At 43.3% G+C, this 21,072-nt stretch overlaps 1 protein-coding gene across 9 annotated transcripts in view; it reads right to left on the bottom strand.

Annotated features, from left to right (window-relative positions):
- Positions 1–1,565: 1,565 nt before the first annotated feature.
- NISCH (nischarin) overlaps positions 1,566–21,072 on the bottom strand; it is a 62,937-nt gene continuing 43,430 nt past the window's right edge. For 2 of the 9 annotated variants that reach the window (XR_014788492.1, XR_014788493.1), the window contains 8 exons: positions 20,673–20,728; positions 18,835–20,160; positions 18,228–18,402; positions 12,973–13,126; positions 8,982–9,110; positions 8,341–8,466; positions 7,237–7,398; positions 1,566–2,980 (listed from right to left, as the gene is read on the bottom strand). Coding sequence is in view for 6 of the 9 variants with exons in the window: in XM_084839728.1 (XP_084695854.1) it covers positions 2,352–2,980; positions 7,237–7,398; positions 8,982–9,110; positions 12,973–13,126; positions 18,228–18,420; positions 18,835–20,160; positions 20,673–20,728 (2,649 nt within the window). In the remaining 3 variants the exon portion in view is untranslated. Of the gene's footprint in view, positions 2,981–7,236; positions 7,399–8,340; positions 8,467–8,981; positions 9,111–12,972; positions 13,127–18,227; positions 18,421–18,834; positions 20,161–20,672; positions 20,729–21,072 lie in introns of all 9 variants that reach the window. The other 7 variants (XM_084839728.1, XM_084839731.1, XM_084839730.1 and 4 more) reach the window with 4 other exon arrangements.

Raw genomic sequence — 21,072 nt, 5'->3', positions numbered from 1 at the left:
CTATATTTAAGAAGGATGAGCCAACTAAATTATAGCTCAATTTCATTACTGTAAAACAAACCTTGTGAGGAAATATATTTTGTTGTATTTTGTGTGAATGACTGCATGTGACTTTCTCAGCTCATGAGCCAGAAAGGGGTAAACACACATCTACAATGTGCTTAAGACAGCAAAAGAGTGGATGTTTTGCTTAAGAAAAAGCCTATTCCACACTGACTACTTCCAAACCAGCTCTCCATTCTTTGTAACATGTGCTATGTGATTTGGGGGAGCAGGCAGTGGGGAGCGACCCTTTCAAGTCTCTGAAAATAATTGAATGCAATAGAACTATTGGAAAGTGACTTTTGTTTTTAACATGAACTGTGTTCACCAATATATCTCCCCCAAATACTCCTCTAAGTTCCAGCAAACTCACCCAGGAACACCCCAAAGCAGCAAACATAGAATCACTAAAGGGGATGCTGAACTCTCAGTTGTGGGTATCTTTTTGCCCTGGCCACAAGTCCTCCCCATCGTATTTACATGCTTTGACATTATGGTATATATATGAGATTCTACCAAAACTTGTATTGGTGTAGAAATACTTAATTCCAAAATTTTTCAAAAAGTGTACTAGAAACAACCAGCCAGGTTCCAACTACTCAAAAGTCCTACTATACACCCAGGTATGTGGGCGACAGAGCTGCTATACCTGCCAAGTTATGCAAGAGAAAGGTAATTTCATGAAATGAATACATTCTTGATAAAGAATGTGAATGTTTAGTTCATTAATTTTGGCTATTGGGCTGTATAGAAATGAAATAAATTTGGAGGACTACGTAAGGCGAGCCCAGCCTTTTTGGACCCACAGGCACATTTGGGAATTTGAGAAACTACTGTGGGCACCACCACAAAATGACTCGGAGGATGTGGCTAGTACAGAATGGCTCCCGTGGGGCCTGGCTAGTCAAAAGACAATTCACCCAAGAAAATGAGTATAAGCAGAAGGATCTGAACTCCAAAGCCAATCCATATATTTGACCTCACAGAGGTACAAAAAAATACTCATCTAATGTTGCAATTCTATGCATGCTTATATGGAACTATGTGGGAATTACTTCTGAGTAAGCCTACATAGGAGTTCTCTGCCCATCCTACTCTCTCTCTCTCTCTCTCTCTCTCTCACACACACACACACACACACACACACCTACCTACCTTTCCACAGCCCCGGAAGGATGTGTCATACCGGCATTTCCAGCCTCCCGGCCCCTGGGAATGCCCCATTTTCGCCGCTCTGCACTGCTCTTATGAGCGCGGGGCCGATCCATGCTGCCTATGAGGTGGTGCGGGGGTGGGGGTCAGTTCTCCAAGAACCAACCTATCCTATGGCCATCTAGCCGCTGACTAGCTGCCATAGGATTGTGCCTGTATACTTTTTTTTTTAAACATCCTTTGAGGCTTCCTACATAAGGCTGAACGATTATTAGAAAGCTAAACATACCACTGACCTGATTGTGATCAAATTACAGGGAAGGTAATTACACCGTAAAAAATACATCAAAATAGAACCTGAGTCAGAAACATAATTGTGTCAAATTTCAGTTTATTTGTACTGAGAAAGTTGGCAACAGAAGCACAGTGCTCTGAACTCATTATTTGTTGGCAACAAGATAGTTATTGTCAATCCTGGCCAATCTTTATGTCTGCATTGGTGAATTGTAATTGGTAACTTTTTTCAAACTGTTAAGAGTGTTCATCAGATGTAAAAGCAATTTTAGAGTATAGGTGAATTCTGCTATCATGTTAATGATTAGCATACAAAATTAAATTTGACACATCATAAAAGGACAAAATGTAAAAATTATCAGAAGGATCATTAAATAACTGTTAGCAGCATAGGCAATAAAATACATCTTGTACAAAGAACATTGCACTTTGACATAGCACAAGCATCTTGCTACCATTATTTACATATTATTTGTATAGAATAGCAAGACTGATATATGTACAAAAACACAGTGGTAACATAACAGCCCTAAATGAAAGTATGCAAAGTCCTGACTCCTTTTGTTCCATACAGTTGCCTAAGATGCTTAATTAGGAATTCTGAATATGTACTGTTACATAAAAATAGAGTTTAGAAAATTACAGTTCAACAATTGATTATGTTATACTATTAAAACATCTTCACTGCACAAGAAACCATAATGGTAAAGCACAGGTAAGCTTCAAATTTACGTTATATTACTGTGAACAAAATGCCAATCCCAGTTTAATTCAGACAATACTGTGCTTTAATTCACAATCTTCAGCCTGATCCCTCAGCTTGGCAATAACTAGAGTATCTATTAGAAATTAGTTCAAATGAACTACCCAGTGAGCTCCAAAGGCAGCTCTCGGCCACATAAGATCTCCCACTGCCTAGCAAGCAGAGATATTAATTTCTCACGGCTTTCTGGACTTGGGATAAAGATACACCACAGGATCTCTTGACTGCCATTGCCCTCTGGGGTAATCTGCCCTTTAGGAAAACTGAGAACATTGCCAAAGTGATCTAGGGTCAGGTTTTGCATGAGATCGTGATTCTGAATATCATCAAAAACAAATGTGAGAGCCTGGGGATACGTCTGATAGCCCATGAGCACTCGATCTAAGTCACGGATCCTCCTTCCATCTGCAAGCTGATACTTGTCTTTCTTCGGTGGTTCCTTAGCAAATTCAGGTAGTGGGTAACTGATGTAATCCTCATTGAAAAGAAACAAATCTGAGCTGGTTAAAATCAGTGTTTTAGGCTGAAGTGAGCTGTGGGATTGAGCAGTCCCTTCTGCAGCATTCACTTGAAACGCTAACACATAAAGAAGTATATTCAAAGACTGGAAGGGAATGACGCTGTTCATCTTTTCTGCTACTAGGAAAGCAAGGTCCTCAATTTCTTCTTCATTTGGATATATAAACTTCACTCGGCTAGAGTGAATCAGTTCATAGTTCTCCATTTTTCCTGTAAGCATAAATATATATAACTTAGACTTTGCACTTGTTATGTAAATATTTTCTACTGAAGGAGCAACTAAAATTAGGTTTAATACTCAGTGCATTTTTTCCTAAACGTTTAAAAGCAGACTCTCAAAATATGACTTAGGGCTAGTCAATACTATTGATTTATCCTGCTCACTCGCACACACGATGCACTCTGAACCCATTGTTCGGATGCTATTTCTCCCTTTTTCTCCAAATTACTTTTATGACTCTTTCCCCACACCTACCCAGTGCTTGTTGCTTCTGTGCACTGCCAAGCACTGTGTGTTCAATCTAGCAGTATTCTCTTATTTTTATTTATTTATTTATTGCATTTCTATACAGCCCAACAGCTGAAGCTCTCCAGCCGGTTCACAACAATTAAAGCCATAAAATACAACATAAGATACAATATAAAAGTTTAAAACTACAGGACTAAAAGTAAAAACCAAAATAAAACCTAGCAGCAAAGCAAAGACATAAAACTCAGTAACAAATTTAAAAGAGAAACTAAACACAATGGGAATGGCTGTAAAACTGTAGAACCTGTTTTGCAACATCCCCCCCCCTTCCAACATCTTCTCCCCCTCACCTCCTGCTCTTCCCTCGCATGGATTGCGATGGGATTTGTATTCCTTCACAGCTGCGAAGGTGGGCATGCATTATTGGACTTCTTTTTTAAAAAAATCAACCCCCTACTTCTCCCACAACCGCAGCACTATATTGTGGCTTGTGGTATCAGCTCATGCTATAAACACAAATGATAAAACAGACATGACCATTCAGACTCCCCTGACTTGTACTACAATCACAACACCATGTAGTGTGTGGCACTTTATGGCATTATACACAGATACTGCACTGCCTTCATTGCGTGTCCACAAAGCAGCAACTGTTTTTGAGAAAAACACTAGCACAGCAGTGCCTCACAAAGAAAAGGTGCTCTTTTGTAGATCTTCCCCTAAAGAAGCATGCTTTGCTGAAGATGAAGGACAGTGTAGCACAGAGGCAAAGAAACTGAGCTGTGGACCATAAGTCACCAATTCAAATCTTGTAGCTGCCATAACCAAGCCATTCCCTCACAACCTCAGGGATATCTGAAGAGATATTCTTGCATGACAGGCCAGTACTGTTTAAAGAATTAATGAAATAATGTATGCAAATGAAGCACTTTAAACAGACTAAATTCCATTACATGTTTTGAATTACATTTTAATCCCTCCCCCTCCCCCAAGGAACTTAGGGTGGTGTGCATGATTTCCCCCCTGCCCATTTTATCCTCATAGAGGTCCTGATGTGGACAAAGTAATCTGAGATTGAGCATACAGCCTGATGTGGATAGGGTTGTACTCCTTCTGAAGGATCAGGTCCACATCTTGGGAATTCTTCTGGATCCCACATTGCTCCTAGATGCTCTAAGTGGCTGCTGTGGCCAGGGATGCCTTTGCTCAACTTTAGCTCATGTGCCAGTTGCCCCCCTTCCTGGAGTGGACAGATGTGACTGCAATGATCTATGCCTTAATTGCTTCCCATTTAGATTACTTCAACAAACTCTACTTGGGCTGCCCTTGAAGGGTGCTCAGAAACTGCAGCTGGTGCAAGTGCTGCAACCTGACTGCTTTCTGGCATGTGCTTATTACATGCCAGAAAGCAGTCAGTATTTACTTATTAAGACCATATTACACCCGTTTTATATTAATTGCAATGGATTTACATTAAATCCAATCAAGCTGTTGGCTCAATTCAAGATGCTTGTTGAACTGTTTGGGGCCAGGATATCTGAAAAAAATGCCTCCTCACATACGAATCTGCCTGTTGTGTACAACTTGCTTTTAGAGACCCTGTTGTATGTACCACCAGCAAGAGAGGTAAGGTTGGTGGGAACATGGCCTTTTCTGTGGTAGCTACACAAGTCTGGTCCTTCCTTTGTAGGGAGGCTAGACTGGCTCTGTTTTAGTAAAACAGAGTGAAAACGTTTCTGTTCAGGTTTTATAGTCTAATGATTCCACTCTTTTGGACATTTGAAAGATAATCTGGCTGTTATAAACTGTTTTAATGTTTGTTATATACACTGCCGTGGGGGCCCAGACAGGGCAGAAAGGCTGTTTATAAATATTTTAATAAAGAAATAAATAAACCTGCGAGGTAGGTTAGGCCAAGAGATAGTGACTGGCCCAAGTTCATCCAATAAGCGTCATGGCTTGGGGGGGGGGGGGTGATTTGAATCAGGGTTTCTCTAGGCCTAGTCAACCACATTGGGTCATGCTAAGTATTAATATATTTGAAATGCCTTTATTTTCTGAAAGATGTTAACTGCTGACTATCAACATTTTGGTTAGCCCGATTTCTCAACTTCCTCTTCCATTTCTGGAATTTACTTAGAAAAACACTAAGAAATGTAGTTGTCAGCATAATCCCATCTGCAGCCCCCTACCTGCATATTTTATGTGGTATGCTTTTCTGTTAAGTTCCATCTTTTTCTGCTGGGCCAGGAACACAATTCAGGGCTAGTCTACACATGCAGAAAAATCATGTGGTGCAGAAGTCACAGGACTGTACTACTTCAGACTGCCAAGTAGGGAAAATGTCATGCAAAACATTCCTTGCACCCAGAGTAGTGCATTAAAAAGCCAGGTTAGAATCCTTCCTTCCTGATACTTTTGTACAGGCAAGGAATTTTGCTTTGTTTTTAACATGGGGGGGGGGGATTAGGGAGGAGAAGAAGAGAATGTGTGCTTAATGGTTATATAAACATGTTATAACCAGACAATCAAGGCCGTTCACCTGCATCCCCCCCTTCATCTCTTCCTGACTCTGACCCTAACACCAGTAGTTCAATAGCCTCTTCCCTAAATCCTTAGAAGAACAGGATACCTAGGAATCGTCTTCAGAATCAACTTAAATCTTGCTATTTGAAAAGTCTCTCAGTGATTCACTGGGAGGCAGCCTTTTATGTATGATGTGGGTGGAATGCCTTTTTATGGCTTAACATAACAGACTATTTGCTGTTCTTTAACTCTTAATAAAATGTTCTTTCCTTTGCATGAACTCAATCAGTGCCCAAATGAATAAATCCCCGTAGGCTGCACTTCCATACTGATTTGTGCTTCACTGGCTGCAATGCCTAGAAGATTCTCAGCTGAATTCTGACTGCAAATCATTTATTGTAAGATGGGGATGATGTAACCAAGCAGAATACATGGTTGAATCTGTGGTATTTGGTCGAACTCACAAATTGATGTCAACAGGGGTCTCAACACGTGCCTGTGGGGACTTTCAACAGCGCCCGCAGGCCTCTCCACGCCCTGTCCCCTTCAAAAAAATATTTTCAATTTTAAAAAACTTGAAAATGCCTATCAAACCGCTGCTGTGTGGGTGTGCCTAGAATTTCTTGACTGATTTGTTTCAACTGGAAGTTCTCCTATCATTACTGAGGAGAATCCAGTTGTCATTTTTCTTCCCTAGGCCCATAGTATCTAGGCTGTTCTCAAGAAAAACAAACACAAAGGTGCATGAGAAAAAACAAATTGCTATGTACTCCTAGGTAAGAGAAATAGGGCCTCCAATGGACGTGAACTGCTTTCCCATGTCAGCTTTCATGAGCTACCCAATTGCTCAACAGAAGAGTGAAGGTTTAGAAGCTGTTCCACATTCTATGCTCTACATATAGAGCATAGGCTGCAGCATTGTACATTGATCTTACACATGTATATTTGTAAGCAAGTACCAGTGAGTTCAATTTTATTTATTACACTTCCATCCAGCCTTTCCACTAAACGTAGTGTTCAAGATAAAATACAGATAAAACAAAGTTATGAGAACTTTAAAACTCAAATAAACACACATTAATGGGACTTACTCCCTTATAATTGTACACAGGATTGCAGTCTGTGCACAGGAAGCAGTGTGCTTGCGCTTTCCCACTCGCACATGGCGAATTGTGGGTCAATTAACTCATGATTGGCCGTTCTGTGCAAACTGCCCCTCAAGCCTACAATCCCAAGAAAAACTACAAGTATACTCCTCCTGGTACTTTAAAAGCCATTCAATCTACTGCTATGAGTTCTCACCCCAGCCCCCAACACACTGCATTCTTACCGTTCAACGAATGTGTTAAACATATTGAAGTTGCCTAAAAAGGCAGAATCCTAACACAGTAAATGTATATTTGATTCCCTAGAATGGTATGGTGACATATTTAATGGCCCCATTATGTAAAATAATTCTAGATCATTTTACCTGTACTTTTCTTTCCAAATTCAGAGTAGAAGTCCTTGTCCACTGGCTCTGGTGATGGGGTCCTTGCCAGTAGTGAGAGCACTGCCATGAGGTTCTGGATAAAGGCATGCGTACTGTAACTGTCTCTGGTTAGGCAAGTTAATATATGTTCTGCTGAACGCCCTGAAGAGGAGATAGAACCAAAGTTGCTTCTAGGCCTATTCCAATGTTGTGGTAACTTTTTAACAGTTACCATTTATTGATAAAATTTGTATGGAACTTTTACATAATAAGTATACGTTGAACACAAATAACATGAATTGTCAAAAAAATTATAACAAAATATTATAATTAAAACAGCTTCCAAATTAATGTTAATGTTAGCTATTTAAAGACTCTCAACATACCAACCAGATTGCAAGTCTTAGGCTATGCCTGCACTACAGAATTTCCTAGCAGTATTTTGGAAACGTTTAGGCTCAGATCCAGGATCTGCCTTTTGTGATAGGAAAGGCTTTGCTCATGCAAAGTCCCTCCACCTGATTCTTAGGGGTCCCCCCCCCTCTATCCACTCACCCCATTCAGCAGGGTCTCCTGTCTCTTTGGCTGGGTTCATACACCACGACAACCGATACTAAGGTTGAGTACAGGTTCAGTGTCAACAGTGGTTGAACTGTGGGATGTTGTGTTGTGTGAACTCAGCCATGCTAAAAGACCATGGTTTGTTATCCATGAACTACCCAGGAAGAGAATCCATGGTTTGTTGTTGGGTTGTGAACTATGGGTTGTTCATGGTTAACAAGCCATGGTTTGTTAGCATGGGTGGGTTCACTCAACACTGGTTCAACAACCCACAGTCAACCATGAGTGTGGGTTTTTGCATTGTGTGAACCCAGTCTCTGTGTAGCATTTTCAGGGATCTGGAGGAACTGCCACCAGAAGGAGGGGCCAGGGAAGTCTACTTCTGCCAGCACAGTTGATCCAGCTTAAATCTGGATCCAACCATGGTCTGCATTGTTTATGTTTATGTGCTCTTGTTATAATGCATAGGTAGGTGCAAAAAACCCCCAAGGGCATGTGTGTCAGAAACAATGCAAACCAGACATTTCCAAAACAGGACATTACAGATGCTTCCAGATGAGGCTTCCAGACGAGGCTTTTACTGCATCATCACCCTGCCTCGTTGACGGAATTTTACAGATATCATCGTCTTCTACTTGTAACCCTCCAGTGTTTCCCCACCATTTCTTACTGCAAAAAAGATGTTAAGGGGAAAAAAATATTAAGGGACAGCTTAAGGAACACAGTGCCTTGTGACGGGTAGCGATAGGAGCCCTCCATCTGGAAGCACCCTATGTAGTGCCCAAGTCCAGGAATCCACAGCTTTACTGGCAAGACGTTTCTACTATCAAACACATTTCTAATAAAAACTAGAAATACAGTGCACATAGGTACACCAATATTTCAAAACATGGTGAAAACAACAACACACTTTTAGTTGTACCTATACGTCGTTTATGTCATGTACATTATAAATACCACTAACAAAATAAATGACTACACCCTATCATCATGGTAATAGGCTGGAGGATATAAAATGTTGAAACTGAACTACAACACCAGCAAAAATATTTATAAAGCACTGTCAATGCACGTGGTCTGTGAAACTATAAGCAAAAAAGGCAGGGCCTTGTAATCTAAATTTTGATGTTGAGAAGAGATCATCACAGAGAGGGCAAAGGCAACAGCAACACATATTTACTTACCAGCAAGTCGAAAATACTGATCAAAAAGTCCAATGTTCACTGAGTGGAGATCATTTAATTTTAAAACTAAGCACCAAGAGAGGTGGAAAGAACTGAAGTCATAGTCCAAGAGACCTTTGTTCCAAAAACCTATTGGATGGAAAGTATACAGTAAAGGTATAAAATTACCAATTTTCTTAAAACAAAAGAATTTGAGGGCTATCTTCAGATTGCAGAAGAATCACATTCTATAACTTTATTTAAAATAAGCTCCTACGGAAGGCTGAATTACATGTTGACCTAGCAAATTTGTTCCCAAACAGATATTTGCAGAGATAATATTAATACTACAGGGATGCATTTGAAGGAGAGAATCAGTGGACAGGAGGAAAATGCAATCCTTTACCCTCCCTCCTGATTTGTCCTTTGCAGCCTGCACTCCACTTATTGCTGCTCTTGGTGGCTGGCCTTGTAGGAAGGGTTGTGAGGAGAATTAGTACCAGGCAGAGTTCATTCATCATATTTCTATACCGCCCCATAGCTGAAAACCTCTGGACAGTTTACAAAAATTAAAAACTATTAAAACACATCACACAAAGTATAAAAAGAAAGCATTTACATAAAGACCTCTGCTGCTATTCCTGCCAATTCTCCCCCGCAAATGCCTCCTCACCCCTACATTAATATTACAAGAAAAACACAAGGTTCCCAAACCCTGTTGCCTCAGAGCATGTAGCGCCTCTCCAAGAATGGTCTTAAATAACAACCTGTTTAACAGATTGTTAACAGAGAAGGTTATCACTACCTTTTCATATCTACTGCACCCTGTGCAATTTTCTGCGCATCTACAAAACCACAGTGCACACAGAGCTTATGGAGGGGTCCTTCCAATGGGTACCGTAAGATCTAATTGATTTATTGATTTATTAAATTTATTAATCGCCCATCTGGCTGGTCACCCAGCCACTATGGGCAATGTACAACAATAAAAACAGTTCATACAATAAATTCAACATTAAAAACATCACATTTCTAAAATTACCCTAGCCCACCCCAAATGCCTGCCTGAACAACCATGTTTTTAATGCATGGCGGAAGCTCATTAAAGAGGGGGCATGGTGGAGTTCTCGAGGGAGGGAGTTCCACAGAGTGGGGGCCACTACAGAGAAGGCCCTATCCCTCGGCCTCACCAGCCTAGCTGTCCTGGCTGATGGGACAGAGAGAAGGCCATCCAAGGCTGATCTTGTTGAGCGGCCTGTCTGGTGCTGCTGGAGGCGCTCCTTAAGATAGGCTGGGCCGGACCCACATAGGGTTTTAAAGGTCAAAACCAACACCTTGAATTTGGCCTGGAAAACAACTGGTAGCCAGTGCAGCTCCTTCAGCACTGGAGTGATGTGATCTTGCTGGTGGCTGCCTTTAATCAGGCGAGCCACCGCATTCTGTACCAGCTGCAGCTTCCAAACCGTCTTCAAGGGTAACCCCACGTAGAGCACATTACAGTAGTCTAAACGGGAGGAGACCAGGGCATGTACTACCGATGGGAGCAGATGGTCGGGAAGGAAGGGGCGCAGCCACCATATCAGATGGAGTTGGTACAGCGCTGTCTGGCTCACAGCTGACACCTGAGCCTCCATGGACAGCTGGGAGTCTAAGATGACCCCCGAGCTGCAGACCTGGTCTTTCAAGGGTAACCGTACCCCATTCAACACCAGGTCAACATCCCCCAGCCTCCTCTTGTCTCCCACCAAAAGTACCTCGGTCTTGTCAGGGTTCAGCTTGTTCCTCCCCATCCAGCCACTCACCATCTCCAGACATTTGGACAGGAATTCTACGGCCAACCTTGGTGAAGATTTGAACGAGAGGTAGAGCTGCGTGTCATCCACATACTGATGACACCGCACCCCAAACCTCCTGATGATAGCCCCCAGCGGCTTCACATAGATGTTAAATAGCATCAGGGAGAGGATGGGACCCTGTGGCACCCCACAAGTGAGCGGCCATGGGTCCGAAACCTCCTCTCCCAGTGCTACCCTCTGGTACCTGCCGGAGAGGAAGGACTGGAACCACCCTAACACAGTGTCTCCAATGCCCAACCCCTCCAGGCGGTCCAGGAGGATACCGTGGTCAATGGTATCAAAAGCCGCTGAGAGGTCGAGGAGAACAAGGAAGGCGCATTCGCCCCTATCCAGAGCCCTCCTCATATCATCCACCAAGGCGACCAAGGCCGTTTCTGTCCCATGCCCAGGCCTGAAGCCCGACTGAAATGGATCTAGATAATCGGCTTCTTCCAAGTATGCCTTCAACCGCATCGCCACCACCCGCTCAATCACCTTGCCCAAAAAAGGCAGATTCGAGACTGGGCGAAAGTTGTTCAGAACTTGGGCATCCAAGGAGGGCTTTTTTAAAAGCAGTCTTATCACTGCCTCCTTGAGGGCTGATGGCATTACTGCGTCCTTGAGGGCTGATGACATCACTCCCTCCTCAAGGGAGGCGTTCACCACCACCCTGATCCCCTCACCCAGCCTCTCTCTGCAGCTCATAATGAGCCAAGATGGGCAAGGATCTAGTAAGCAGGTGGTTGGCCTTACAGATGAAAGCACCTGGTCCACTTCATCAGAAGGAAGAAGCTGGAACCGATCCCACAAAACTGGTGTGCCACAGACCGCCTCCTGCTCACTAACTGTATCCACCGTGCACGGAATAACACTCCTAATCCGATCAATTTTATCTGCAAAGTGCCTTGCCAAGGCCTCACAGGAGGCCTTAGAATGCTCCAGCAGTTCCGGAGCAACTGGACCGACCAGGCTCCGGACCACTTGGAACAGCCTCCTGGGACAGCACTCTGCAGACACAATAGAGGCAGCATAATATTCCTTTTTTGCTGCCTTCACCACCACGTGATAGGCTGAAGATACAGCTCTAGCCTGTATCTGATCGTCTTTGGAGCGAGACTTCCGCCACCGGCGCTCTAGCTGTCTCTCCTCCTGTTTCAGAGCTCGTAACTGTGGATTGAACCATGGTGTAGTCCGAGCCCTGTTCAGGGGGAGAGAGCGTTTCAGAGCCGCCCGATCTAATGCCCCAGTGATTGCGGCATTCCAGCCACCCACCAGGGTCTCAACCGAGTGGCCGTTGGCATGCTCCAGAGAATCCCCAAGTGCGTTCAGGAGTCCATTCGGATCCATAAGATGCCTGGGGCGGACCATTTTAATGGGTCCTCCACCCCTGCGGAGGGGTTGAGGAACCGAGAAGTCCAACATCACCAGATAGTGATCTGACCATGACAAGGGGGTGGTGGATATACCCCCGATTTCCAGATCACTCCCCGCTTCTCCAGAAACAAACACAAGGTCTAGTGCATGACCGGCTACATGGGTGGGCCCAGTTGGAATAGGGTGCAGCTCCCAGGAAGCCATGGTCTCCATGAAGTCCCGAGGTACCCCTGTGAGGACGGCCCCCGAATGTACATTGAAGTCCCCCAACACCAACAAGTTAGGGGACTGCACACGCACATCAGAGACCACCTCAAGCACTTCGGCCAGGGAGTCAGTCGTGCAGCAGGGTGGACGGTACACGAGCAGAATCCCCAGACTGCCCTTCGGGCCCAATCTCCAATACATGCACTCAGCAACCTTGGTCTCCCAGAGAGGGGGTCTGGTGAAGACCAAGGACTCTCGATAGATAACAGCCACTCCCCCTCCCCGATCCCCAGCCCTCGGCTGCTGTGCATACAAAAATCCGGCTGGACACATGGCTGCAAGAGGTGGAGCAGCGGCCTCGGCCAGCCAGGTCTCCATAATACATGCCAGGGCTGCACCCTAATCCAGGATCATGTCACGGATGAGGGAGGTTTTCTGGGTCTAATCCCTTAGTTGAAATGGATCATCATACACTCAGGACAGGGAGTGCAGGCTATGGAGCTGGTGAAGTTGTGGTCCTCCTGTTCCCTGAAACATCTTTACCAGTCCTCCTTGCAAACTTTATTAGAAGCAAGAATCAACCTATCCTGTCTTACCTAAATGGTGCTCATTAGAATGAGTCACAGAATCATCCAACAAGAAGTAAATAGCTTTGGTGGACAGTAGTACACAAGCTGTCACTTCCATATCCGGAGCTTTATAAAACAGAACAGATGACCACATGAGATGCCTCAGCTCTTCGTTTTCCACCTATAGTATTGACAATACAATCAATCAACTATGGCTTTGGATGGTGTTTCTTCCTCAGATAGGATAGAAAGAACCCACATTTTACAACTGCTTTGATTAATGTTTATATTCAATTGCTAGCAAGCATAACTCCCATTCTGTAAACAAACATTTATTGTATTTATACAACATTTATAAATTGCTCTACACCTAAAAAAAGATTCTCTATTGAACAGTAAAGGGGAAAAATACATTTGTGTTTGCTACTTGTCAGGGTTGCCCCTGAGCATATAGAGTGTCAGAGTAGTTCAGATTCTGAGGAAGAGCTGCTACATGTGGGGGAGGAACTTTCCCAGGCTTCAGAGGCACAGCTGCATGGAGAGCCCCCCCCCCCCCTTCACAGATCCCTGAGAGTGATAGCGGACAGGGGGAGGCAAGAGAAGAGCAACCTGAACTTTTAGATGCAAGACGCAGGCACAAGCGGGAAGTTGCACGGGCTGAACTTCGTCCCTCTGCCCGATTGGCTTAGCGTCAACACTGCGCCCGGACGTGTCATGGGAGAGGGGGAGATCTTCCCCTCCCACCCCTTAAGTTAAGAGAGCTTGCCGCCTTTTTCCCAAATGGAGATCAACCTTTGTAGTTTCCCTTTGAACTCCCTGAAGGCTGTCTCTTTTGTAGTCTCTAGCAAATTGCATCTGTATGCCTCATTAGAGTAAATGGAATTAAAGCCTTGGAAATGCAGCCTCTGGTCTGAGTGTTGATTTAGCTCTTGGAGTTCTCAGCCGGGCAAAAAGGGAACCCTGATACCACTGGACACTCCCCTTCCATCTCTACAAAAATCTGAGGACCATTAAAGTGCCTGAAGCAAGAATTCCCAGGCACCTGATATTCCTGATATTTGTGGCTGGTCACTATCGTGACATACTCTCCACATCCTGAGTTTTTATGAGTGTCTCATTCTGGGACAACATGCATACCAAAATTAATCTCTCTCTATTAGTGGAAGCACCTCGAAAATTTTGATGCCCCTGTGAATGACTAAATTGTCATGTTCATAAATCTGTGATATACACAACTGCTGAGAGCCCATACAGTTTTTAAAAATACACCGCCTTGGGCTCCTTGGAGGAAGGGCGGGATATAAATGTAACAAATAAAATAAATAATATTCTTGATCTGGCATTTGATGTAGGGCAGACTGGGAGTAAGCTGCTGGTGGAGGAAGTGAATGTGACCTTGTCATGGTCAAATCACTCCCTGCTGAAGTTTGGATTGGCTGTGACTAACTTCCCCTGCAGGGGTGGAAGACTGATTAGGATGGTCTACCGCCAGAGACTTATGGAATCCAAAGAATTCCTGAATGCTCAGGAGGATTTTCTGGCTGATGTGGCTGGCGCTCCTGGTGAATGGTGAGATCAGTGGGGCTAATTGACATGATAACCCCAGAGTGCCCTCTCCAGCCATGTGGATCCTGGAAGGGTTCCTGATTCTACAAATACTTCCAAACAGTGAAATGGATTGGATGGTGGCTAGGGTGCAGGCAATGCAAGTCTCGATCCGAATGTGACCAAACACAGGTAAGAGCATACCATCATGCCTACCATATGGCAGTTCTGGGGGCGCGGGGAGCTTACTTCTCCATCAACATTGCATCCTCAGCAAATCATTCCACAGGGCTCTTATAGAATCATAAAATAGTAGGGTTGGAAGGGGCCTACAAGACCATCGAGTCCAACCCCCTGCTCAATACAGGAATCCAAGTCAGAGCATCCCTGACAGATGGCTGTCCAGCCTCATCTTGAATGCCTCCAGTGTGGTAGAGCCCACCACCTCCCTAAGGAATAGGCTCCATTGTAGTATTGCTCTAATAGTCAGGACATTTTTCCTGATGTTCAGCTGGAATTTGGCTTCCTGTAACTTGAGCCCATTATTCTGTGTCCTGCACTCTGGGATGATCAAGAAGACATCCTGGCCTTCCTCTCTGTGACAACCTTTCAAGTACTTGAAGAGCGCTATTATATCTCCCCTCAGTCTTCTCTTCTCAAGGCTAAACATGCCCAGTTCTTTCAGTCTCTCTTCATAGGGCTTGGTTTCCAGTCCCCTGATCATCTTTGTTGCCCTACTCGGAACCCTCTCCAGCTTGTCTGCATCCTTCTTAAAGTGTGGTGCCCAGAACTGGACACAGTACTCCAGATGAGGCCTAACCAGTGCTGAGTAGAGGGGAACTAGTACTTCCCGGGATTTGGAAGCTATGCTTCTATTAATGCAGCCCAAAAGAGCATTTGCCTTTTTTGCAGCCACATCACATTGTTGGCTCATCTTCAGCTTGTGATCGACAACAATTCCAAGATCCTTCTCGCTTGTAGTGTTGTTGAGCCATGTATCCCCCATCTTGCAACTGTGCATTCAGTTTCTTTTTCCTAGGTGCAGAATTTGGCATTTATCTCTATTAAATTTCATTCTGTTGTTTTCTGCTCAGCCCTCCAGTTTATCAAGATCCCTTTGAATTTTGTTTCTGTCTTCCAAAGTATTCGCTATCCCACCCAATTTTGTGTCATTGTGCAGGGAATGTGATCAACATTCCCTGCACCTCCTCCTCCAAGTCATTAATAAAAATGTTGAAGAGCACTGGGCCCAGGACTGAGCACTCTTTGAGTCCGATTCTGTAGCCAACTGTGGATCCATCGGATCGTTATTTCATCTAGTCCACTTTGAGCTAGTTTGCTCATCCGGATATCATGGGGCACTTGGTTGAAATCTTTGCTGAAGTCGAGGTATGTCTACAGCATTCCCACAGTCCACGAGGGAGGTTACTTGATCAAAAAATGAGATCAGATTCGTCTGGCAGGATTTGTTCTTGACAAATCCATGTTGGCTTCGAGTAATCACTGCATTGTTTTCAAGGTGCTTACAGATGGATTGCTTTATCATCTGCTCCAGAATTTTCCCAGGGATTGATGTCAGACTGACTGGTCTGTAGTTCCCAGGTTCCTCCTTTTTGAGGACAGGGACATTAGCCCTCCTCCTGTCATCTGGCACTTCACCTGTCCTCCATGATTTCTCAAAGAGAATAGACAGTGGTTCTGAGAGTTCTTCTGCCAGTTCCTTTATTACTCTAGGATGCAGTTCATCTGGCCCTGGAGATTTGAACTCATTCAAAGTAATTAGGTGTTCCTTGACCATATGCCTATCGATCTCAAGCTGCAATCCTGCCCCTTCAGCCTGTACTTTGCTGGGGGAGTCATAGACCTGCTTTCAGGAGAAGACTGAACCGAAGTAGAAATTGAGCACGTCTATCTTTTCTTTGTCATCTGTTATAATTTTTCCATCCTTATTTAATAGCTGAACCACCACTTCTTTCCCCTGTCTTTTACTATGCCTGTAGCTGAAGAAAGCCTTTTTGTTGCTTTTAGCATCCCTCGCTAACCTCAACTCGTTCTCAGCTTTAGCCTTCCTGACGCCATCCCTGCAATTCTGTGCTACCTGCCTGTATTCTTCCTTTGTTGCTTGGCCTTTCTTCCACTTCCTATAAATGTATTTTTTTTGTTTTCAGGTCATCTCTAAGCTTTTTGTGAAGCCACACTGGCTTCTTCTGTTGTCTTCCACCATTTTTTCTTGTTGGATTTATTTGTAACTGTGCCTTGGGAATTTCTTTTTTTAAAAAGGAAATTATTTCGGGTGTTGACTGAACTGTTGAGATCTAGCCCGGGAATGAGACAAGCTAAGTTCTTGGAAGAGGTCTGTGATAGTTTTGTGACGCATTTGACAGCAGAATCACTTGGGTCCATACTGAACTGGACTCCACCATTGTTGCAAGTCCTGCAGAAGTATGCAAGGTACCATCTGGTCATGGATTATGGGATCAACTTCAGTTGTTCTGGCCTTGAAGACATAGACAGGAGGCTTGTTAGGGTTAGACTGATCCCTGCCCTTCCTGGCTTGTGATACCTAGCAGGGATGGGTTGATGGATTGAGGAAGAGGTAAATGTTTCATTATTGGTGGGTGTGGGTGTTATGCCTGCCCTCTCTTGAAGAGGTCTTCCCTGGACCCAGAAGCTTTAGATCATTACCACCCAGTTGCAAATATCCCATTCCTGGGCAACATGATCAAGAGGGTGGGGTTTGACCAGCTGTAGACGTCCCTGCATGAAATGGAGTATCCAGACCCATTTCAGTCTGGCTTCAGGCCTGGACATAAGACTGAAAAAGTCTTGGTTGCCCTGGTTGATGGCTTTGTGAGAGAGATGCTACCCTGTTGATATTCCTTGACCTCTCGGCAGCTTCAATACTGTTGACCACAATATCCTCCTACAATGGCTTAGTGGACTGGGAGCAGGAGGCATTGTATTATCATGGTTCTGCTGCTACATACAGGGTCACTACCGGAGGGTAGTACTGGGAGAGTTCTGCTCAGCCACGTACGCTGTAGGGTTCCACAAGGTTCCATCTGGTTCTCAAGGCTATTTAACATCTATATGAAACCACTGGGGGAAATCATCTGAGAATTTGGAGCATGGTACTTCACTGCCTCCCCTGCATCCTCTCTATGCTGACCAGCAGAGCTTTTCTGGGTAGTGCAGCCACTTGCATGTTGTATCCTTGCCCTTCATGACTACTGAAATCTAGCAGGTAAGGGACAGCAGGATGGGCCACAGAGGTGATAATCCCTCCATTTAATGGTGTTTATGTGCTGTCTTGTTTTTATTAGTTGTTGGGAGCCCTGGGCTCCTTGTGAGGATAGGTGGGATATAAATCAAATAAATACAATATTAATGTTAATGACATTGTCAACAGTTTTTTTGCTGTTGCCTAGCCTGCCCTATTTAGTTTAAGGAACAAAAACCAAAAACAAAACCCCAGTCTACCTTGCAGCAATAATGACAGTCAAATCAGCAGCTATGCCCTACTCCCCCCCATCACACACAAATAGTTGTGCAAGTTGGCATTAAGAGAGGAAAAACATACTGTGAACCAATCTTGCCTATGAAAATTCATGCAACAGCAATTTTTTTTTTGAAGTGCCACAGGAGAATTTGTGAGTTTCGCTGCAATAGACTAACATGGCTATTCTTCTGGAATCTTTGTCATCAGGAATGTCTTATTCTTGTGTATTGTACAATACCTCAGCAATGCTGCTGTGGAAAAATTCCATAATGGATTTTCCCTTTAGCCCAGCCACATATTGAAGAGATGTAGAGACTGGAAGGTGCACAGGTATTTGGTTTTCCTCCGTAATTTTCTGCATCAGAAATTCAGATGGATACAGAGATGAGAATGGCAAATGAGGCTTGCAAAAGCTGGAAAAGAGGTATACACTGTCAGAAAAAAAGACAAATGAAATACAAGTGTGTAGGCTACACAAGAAATATTCAGTATTTATATTTCATCTAAACACTGTTGACTGACTTTTGCAGAAGAGCCTGACCTTACATACTTCTCTGTATGACTTATGCTATTTTAATATTAGCATAAGTCATACAGAGAATCTTTAGTTTCTAAATCTCCTGAATCTTTAGTTCTTTACATATTAGAACTCTTCCTTAAAGCTATACTTTCCTTGTAATATTGTACAAAATGTTGCAAGCTGCAGGAGTCAAACATATCAAGTGGGAGATTTATAGACTAGTTGTTGTTAGATTCTCAATTCACTGAAAGCTTCCATTACCAACAAGCAACTCTCACTATCACTGCCTACTTTGACAAGTTAATTTAAAAATACATATCCTCACCTTGTAGTTTGGCAATGCCTTGTGGAGTCCATGATAGAATTTTTTACTGGTTCTATATTGTTAGAAGCCTTGAAAATAATTATAGTTTTGATGTCTTGCAGAAGTGTCCTCAGAAGACTATAGACTCTTAGAAAATGGAATTTCTCATGAGGTAGGACAAATACTGCTGTGACAAATCTGTAGCCAATCAGTAATTCCAGCACATGCCCATCTGAAAATGAACCTTCTTGCTGAACAGAATGATTGGTAGGGTGCAAAAGAACAGAAGCCAGTGGAATCCTGCTCAGTTTGAATATGCTCCTAGCATTCTCGGAGTCTACATATTTACTGGGTAGTGCATTAAAATCAACTTGAACTATATGCAGGTGCTGGGGTGTTAGAAACATCCAACAGGGATGGAACATGTAGTGGCTGTCTCCAGTAGATTTATGAAATGTTGAATAAAGTGCAGAACAAATAACATGCTTAGAACAAGCTGTGTCATCACTGGCCAATTCTGGTTCACACAATATTTTCTGCATATCAGCTTTATTACGGCAGAAAAGATATGCAGGAAAGCAGCCTTTTATCTCTGTGTTTTCAGATGAAATGTGATAGAATCCCATCAGCTGGTAGACAAATTCTTGCAAACTGGCTTTGCCACAGTACAGTGCAGAACTTGTTAAAGTAGGCATGTAGCGCTGAGAACAAGACCTATGTAAACAGGAATAGAAATCTTGCAGATTCGGGGAATCCGAAACAACAAACAAGCAGGAGTCGCCCTTATTTACCCTGAGGGTCAAACATATTTCTGGTATTAAAAAGCCAAATTCTGTAAGGTCAGAATATGGAAAGGACAGTACTAATTTCAAGGAAGAAAGAATATGCTGGCTGTTTCCTTTGGAATCTTGAGGGATTTCAAATACTGCGACCACACTCCTGGCCAAAACCAAACAGGATGCAAACTGCCTGAGTCCTTTGTGAACATGAATACAGAAACCCCAGAGGACTTTCCTTATGTCATCCTGTTCTGCTTTTGTGCTATCAGAAGCTATCGGCATAATGTCTGAAGCAGGGGTGAGCTCAAGCACATGGTCTCCTTCATGAAGTCCCATTTCAAAATAGCCATCTTCACTGTCTGCAGCTCTGGAATCGCTCAAAAGGTTCCCTGTACTTTGATTTTCCACTGAAAGAGGGGGCATGCTTTCCACAGCTTCTGCTATCAAGGCAGAGAGATGTTGCACAAAATCCTGATTTGTGGCAGTGTATGACATACAAGTGAAAGGTAGGATAACAGTATTAAGGGGGTCAGGCAAGGCATTGGGTTCTTCTTCTGAATGGTCCAAGCTTTTAAAAAAGAAAGAAAGGACACTATTATATTAATCGAATTTTAAAATAATGATCCCTATACCAAGGTATGTTTCTAGAATCACTTCATCAAATATTTAGACTACAGAGCATATTGAAGGAAGCAATCGCTCATGTGATAAGAGTAAACATCAGCTGTTTGTACTTTTGCAGGCCTATGTTTTGAACATCTAACATAAGGGCAGGTAAGCAACCATTCAGCCCATCTGGTCCTTGCAAGCCACCCAGAGCCTATGCTGAGTCCATCTTGATCACCACTTGCCTGACCTCCTTTTTTGGGACCTGCTTCCTGCACTTCCTGATTAATGGAAAAAAAAGTGAAACAGGAAGTCCAGGGAGCCCCCAAGCCAATGACCCCCATTATAGTCTTCAGAGGTACTTCACAAATTTATTTCTCCCCTTAAAAAAAAATTGTGACAGCTATAAGTTTTAAAATACATGTCGGAGTTCATCAGGTAGACATGGATACCAAAATGAAATTTCCTTCTCACCACATATGATGTGCATTTTCATATTCGTTAGAAAAGTCCAATTGTGAAGCAGGTACCTTAAAAGACAAGGGTATCAGGATAAATAAGTCACACTGTTCGACACATTAAAAAAAGGTTCTGATCTTCAAAGGGATATATGATAATCATTTAGTAAAATATGGGCCTAATCACAGAATGTGTGTTATGCTCAATAACACACAGAATGCTCAATAATTAGCTAAACCACAGACTGTGTGTTTATATAATCTATTTAATTTTACAATTACTGGATATGTATATACCCAAATTCTTAGTAAACATCACTTCGCCATCTAGAATAGTCAGTGCTTGTCCTAAGCAATGATTTTGTGCCCTTAATAGCACAGTCTCACATATAGGCTTGGCTTTTCCTTTGGGGTAA

This window comes from Heloderma suspectum, chromosome 2, assembly GCF_057233095.1.
Source record: "Heloderma suspectum isolate Gila_16-S chromosome 2, 16-S_ref, whole genome shotgun sequence".
NCBI classification, from domain to species: domain Eukaryota; kingdom Metazoa; phylum Chordata; class Lepidosauria; order Squamata; family Helodermatidae; genus Heloderma; species Heloderma suspectum.
This window is presented reverse-complemented; position numbering and strand designations above follow the sequence as displayed.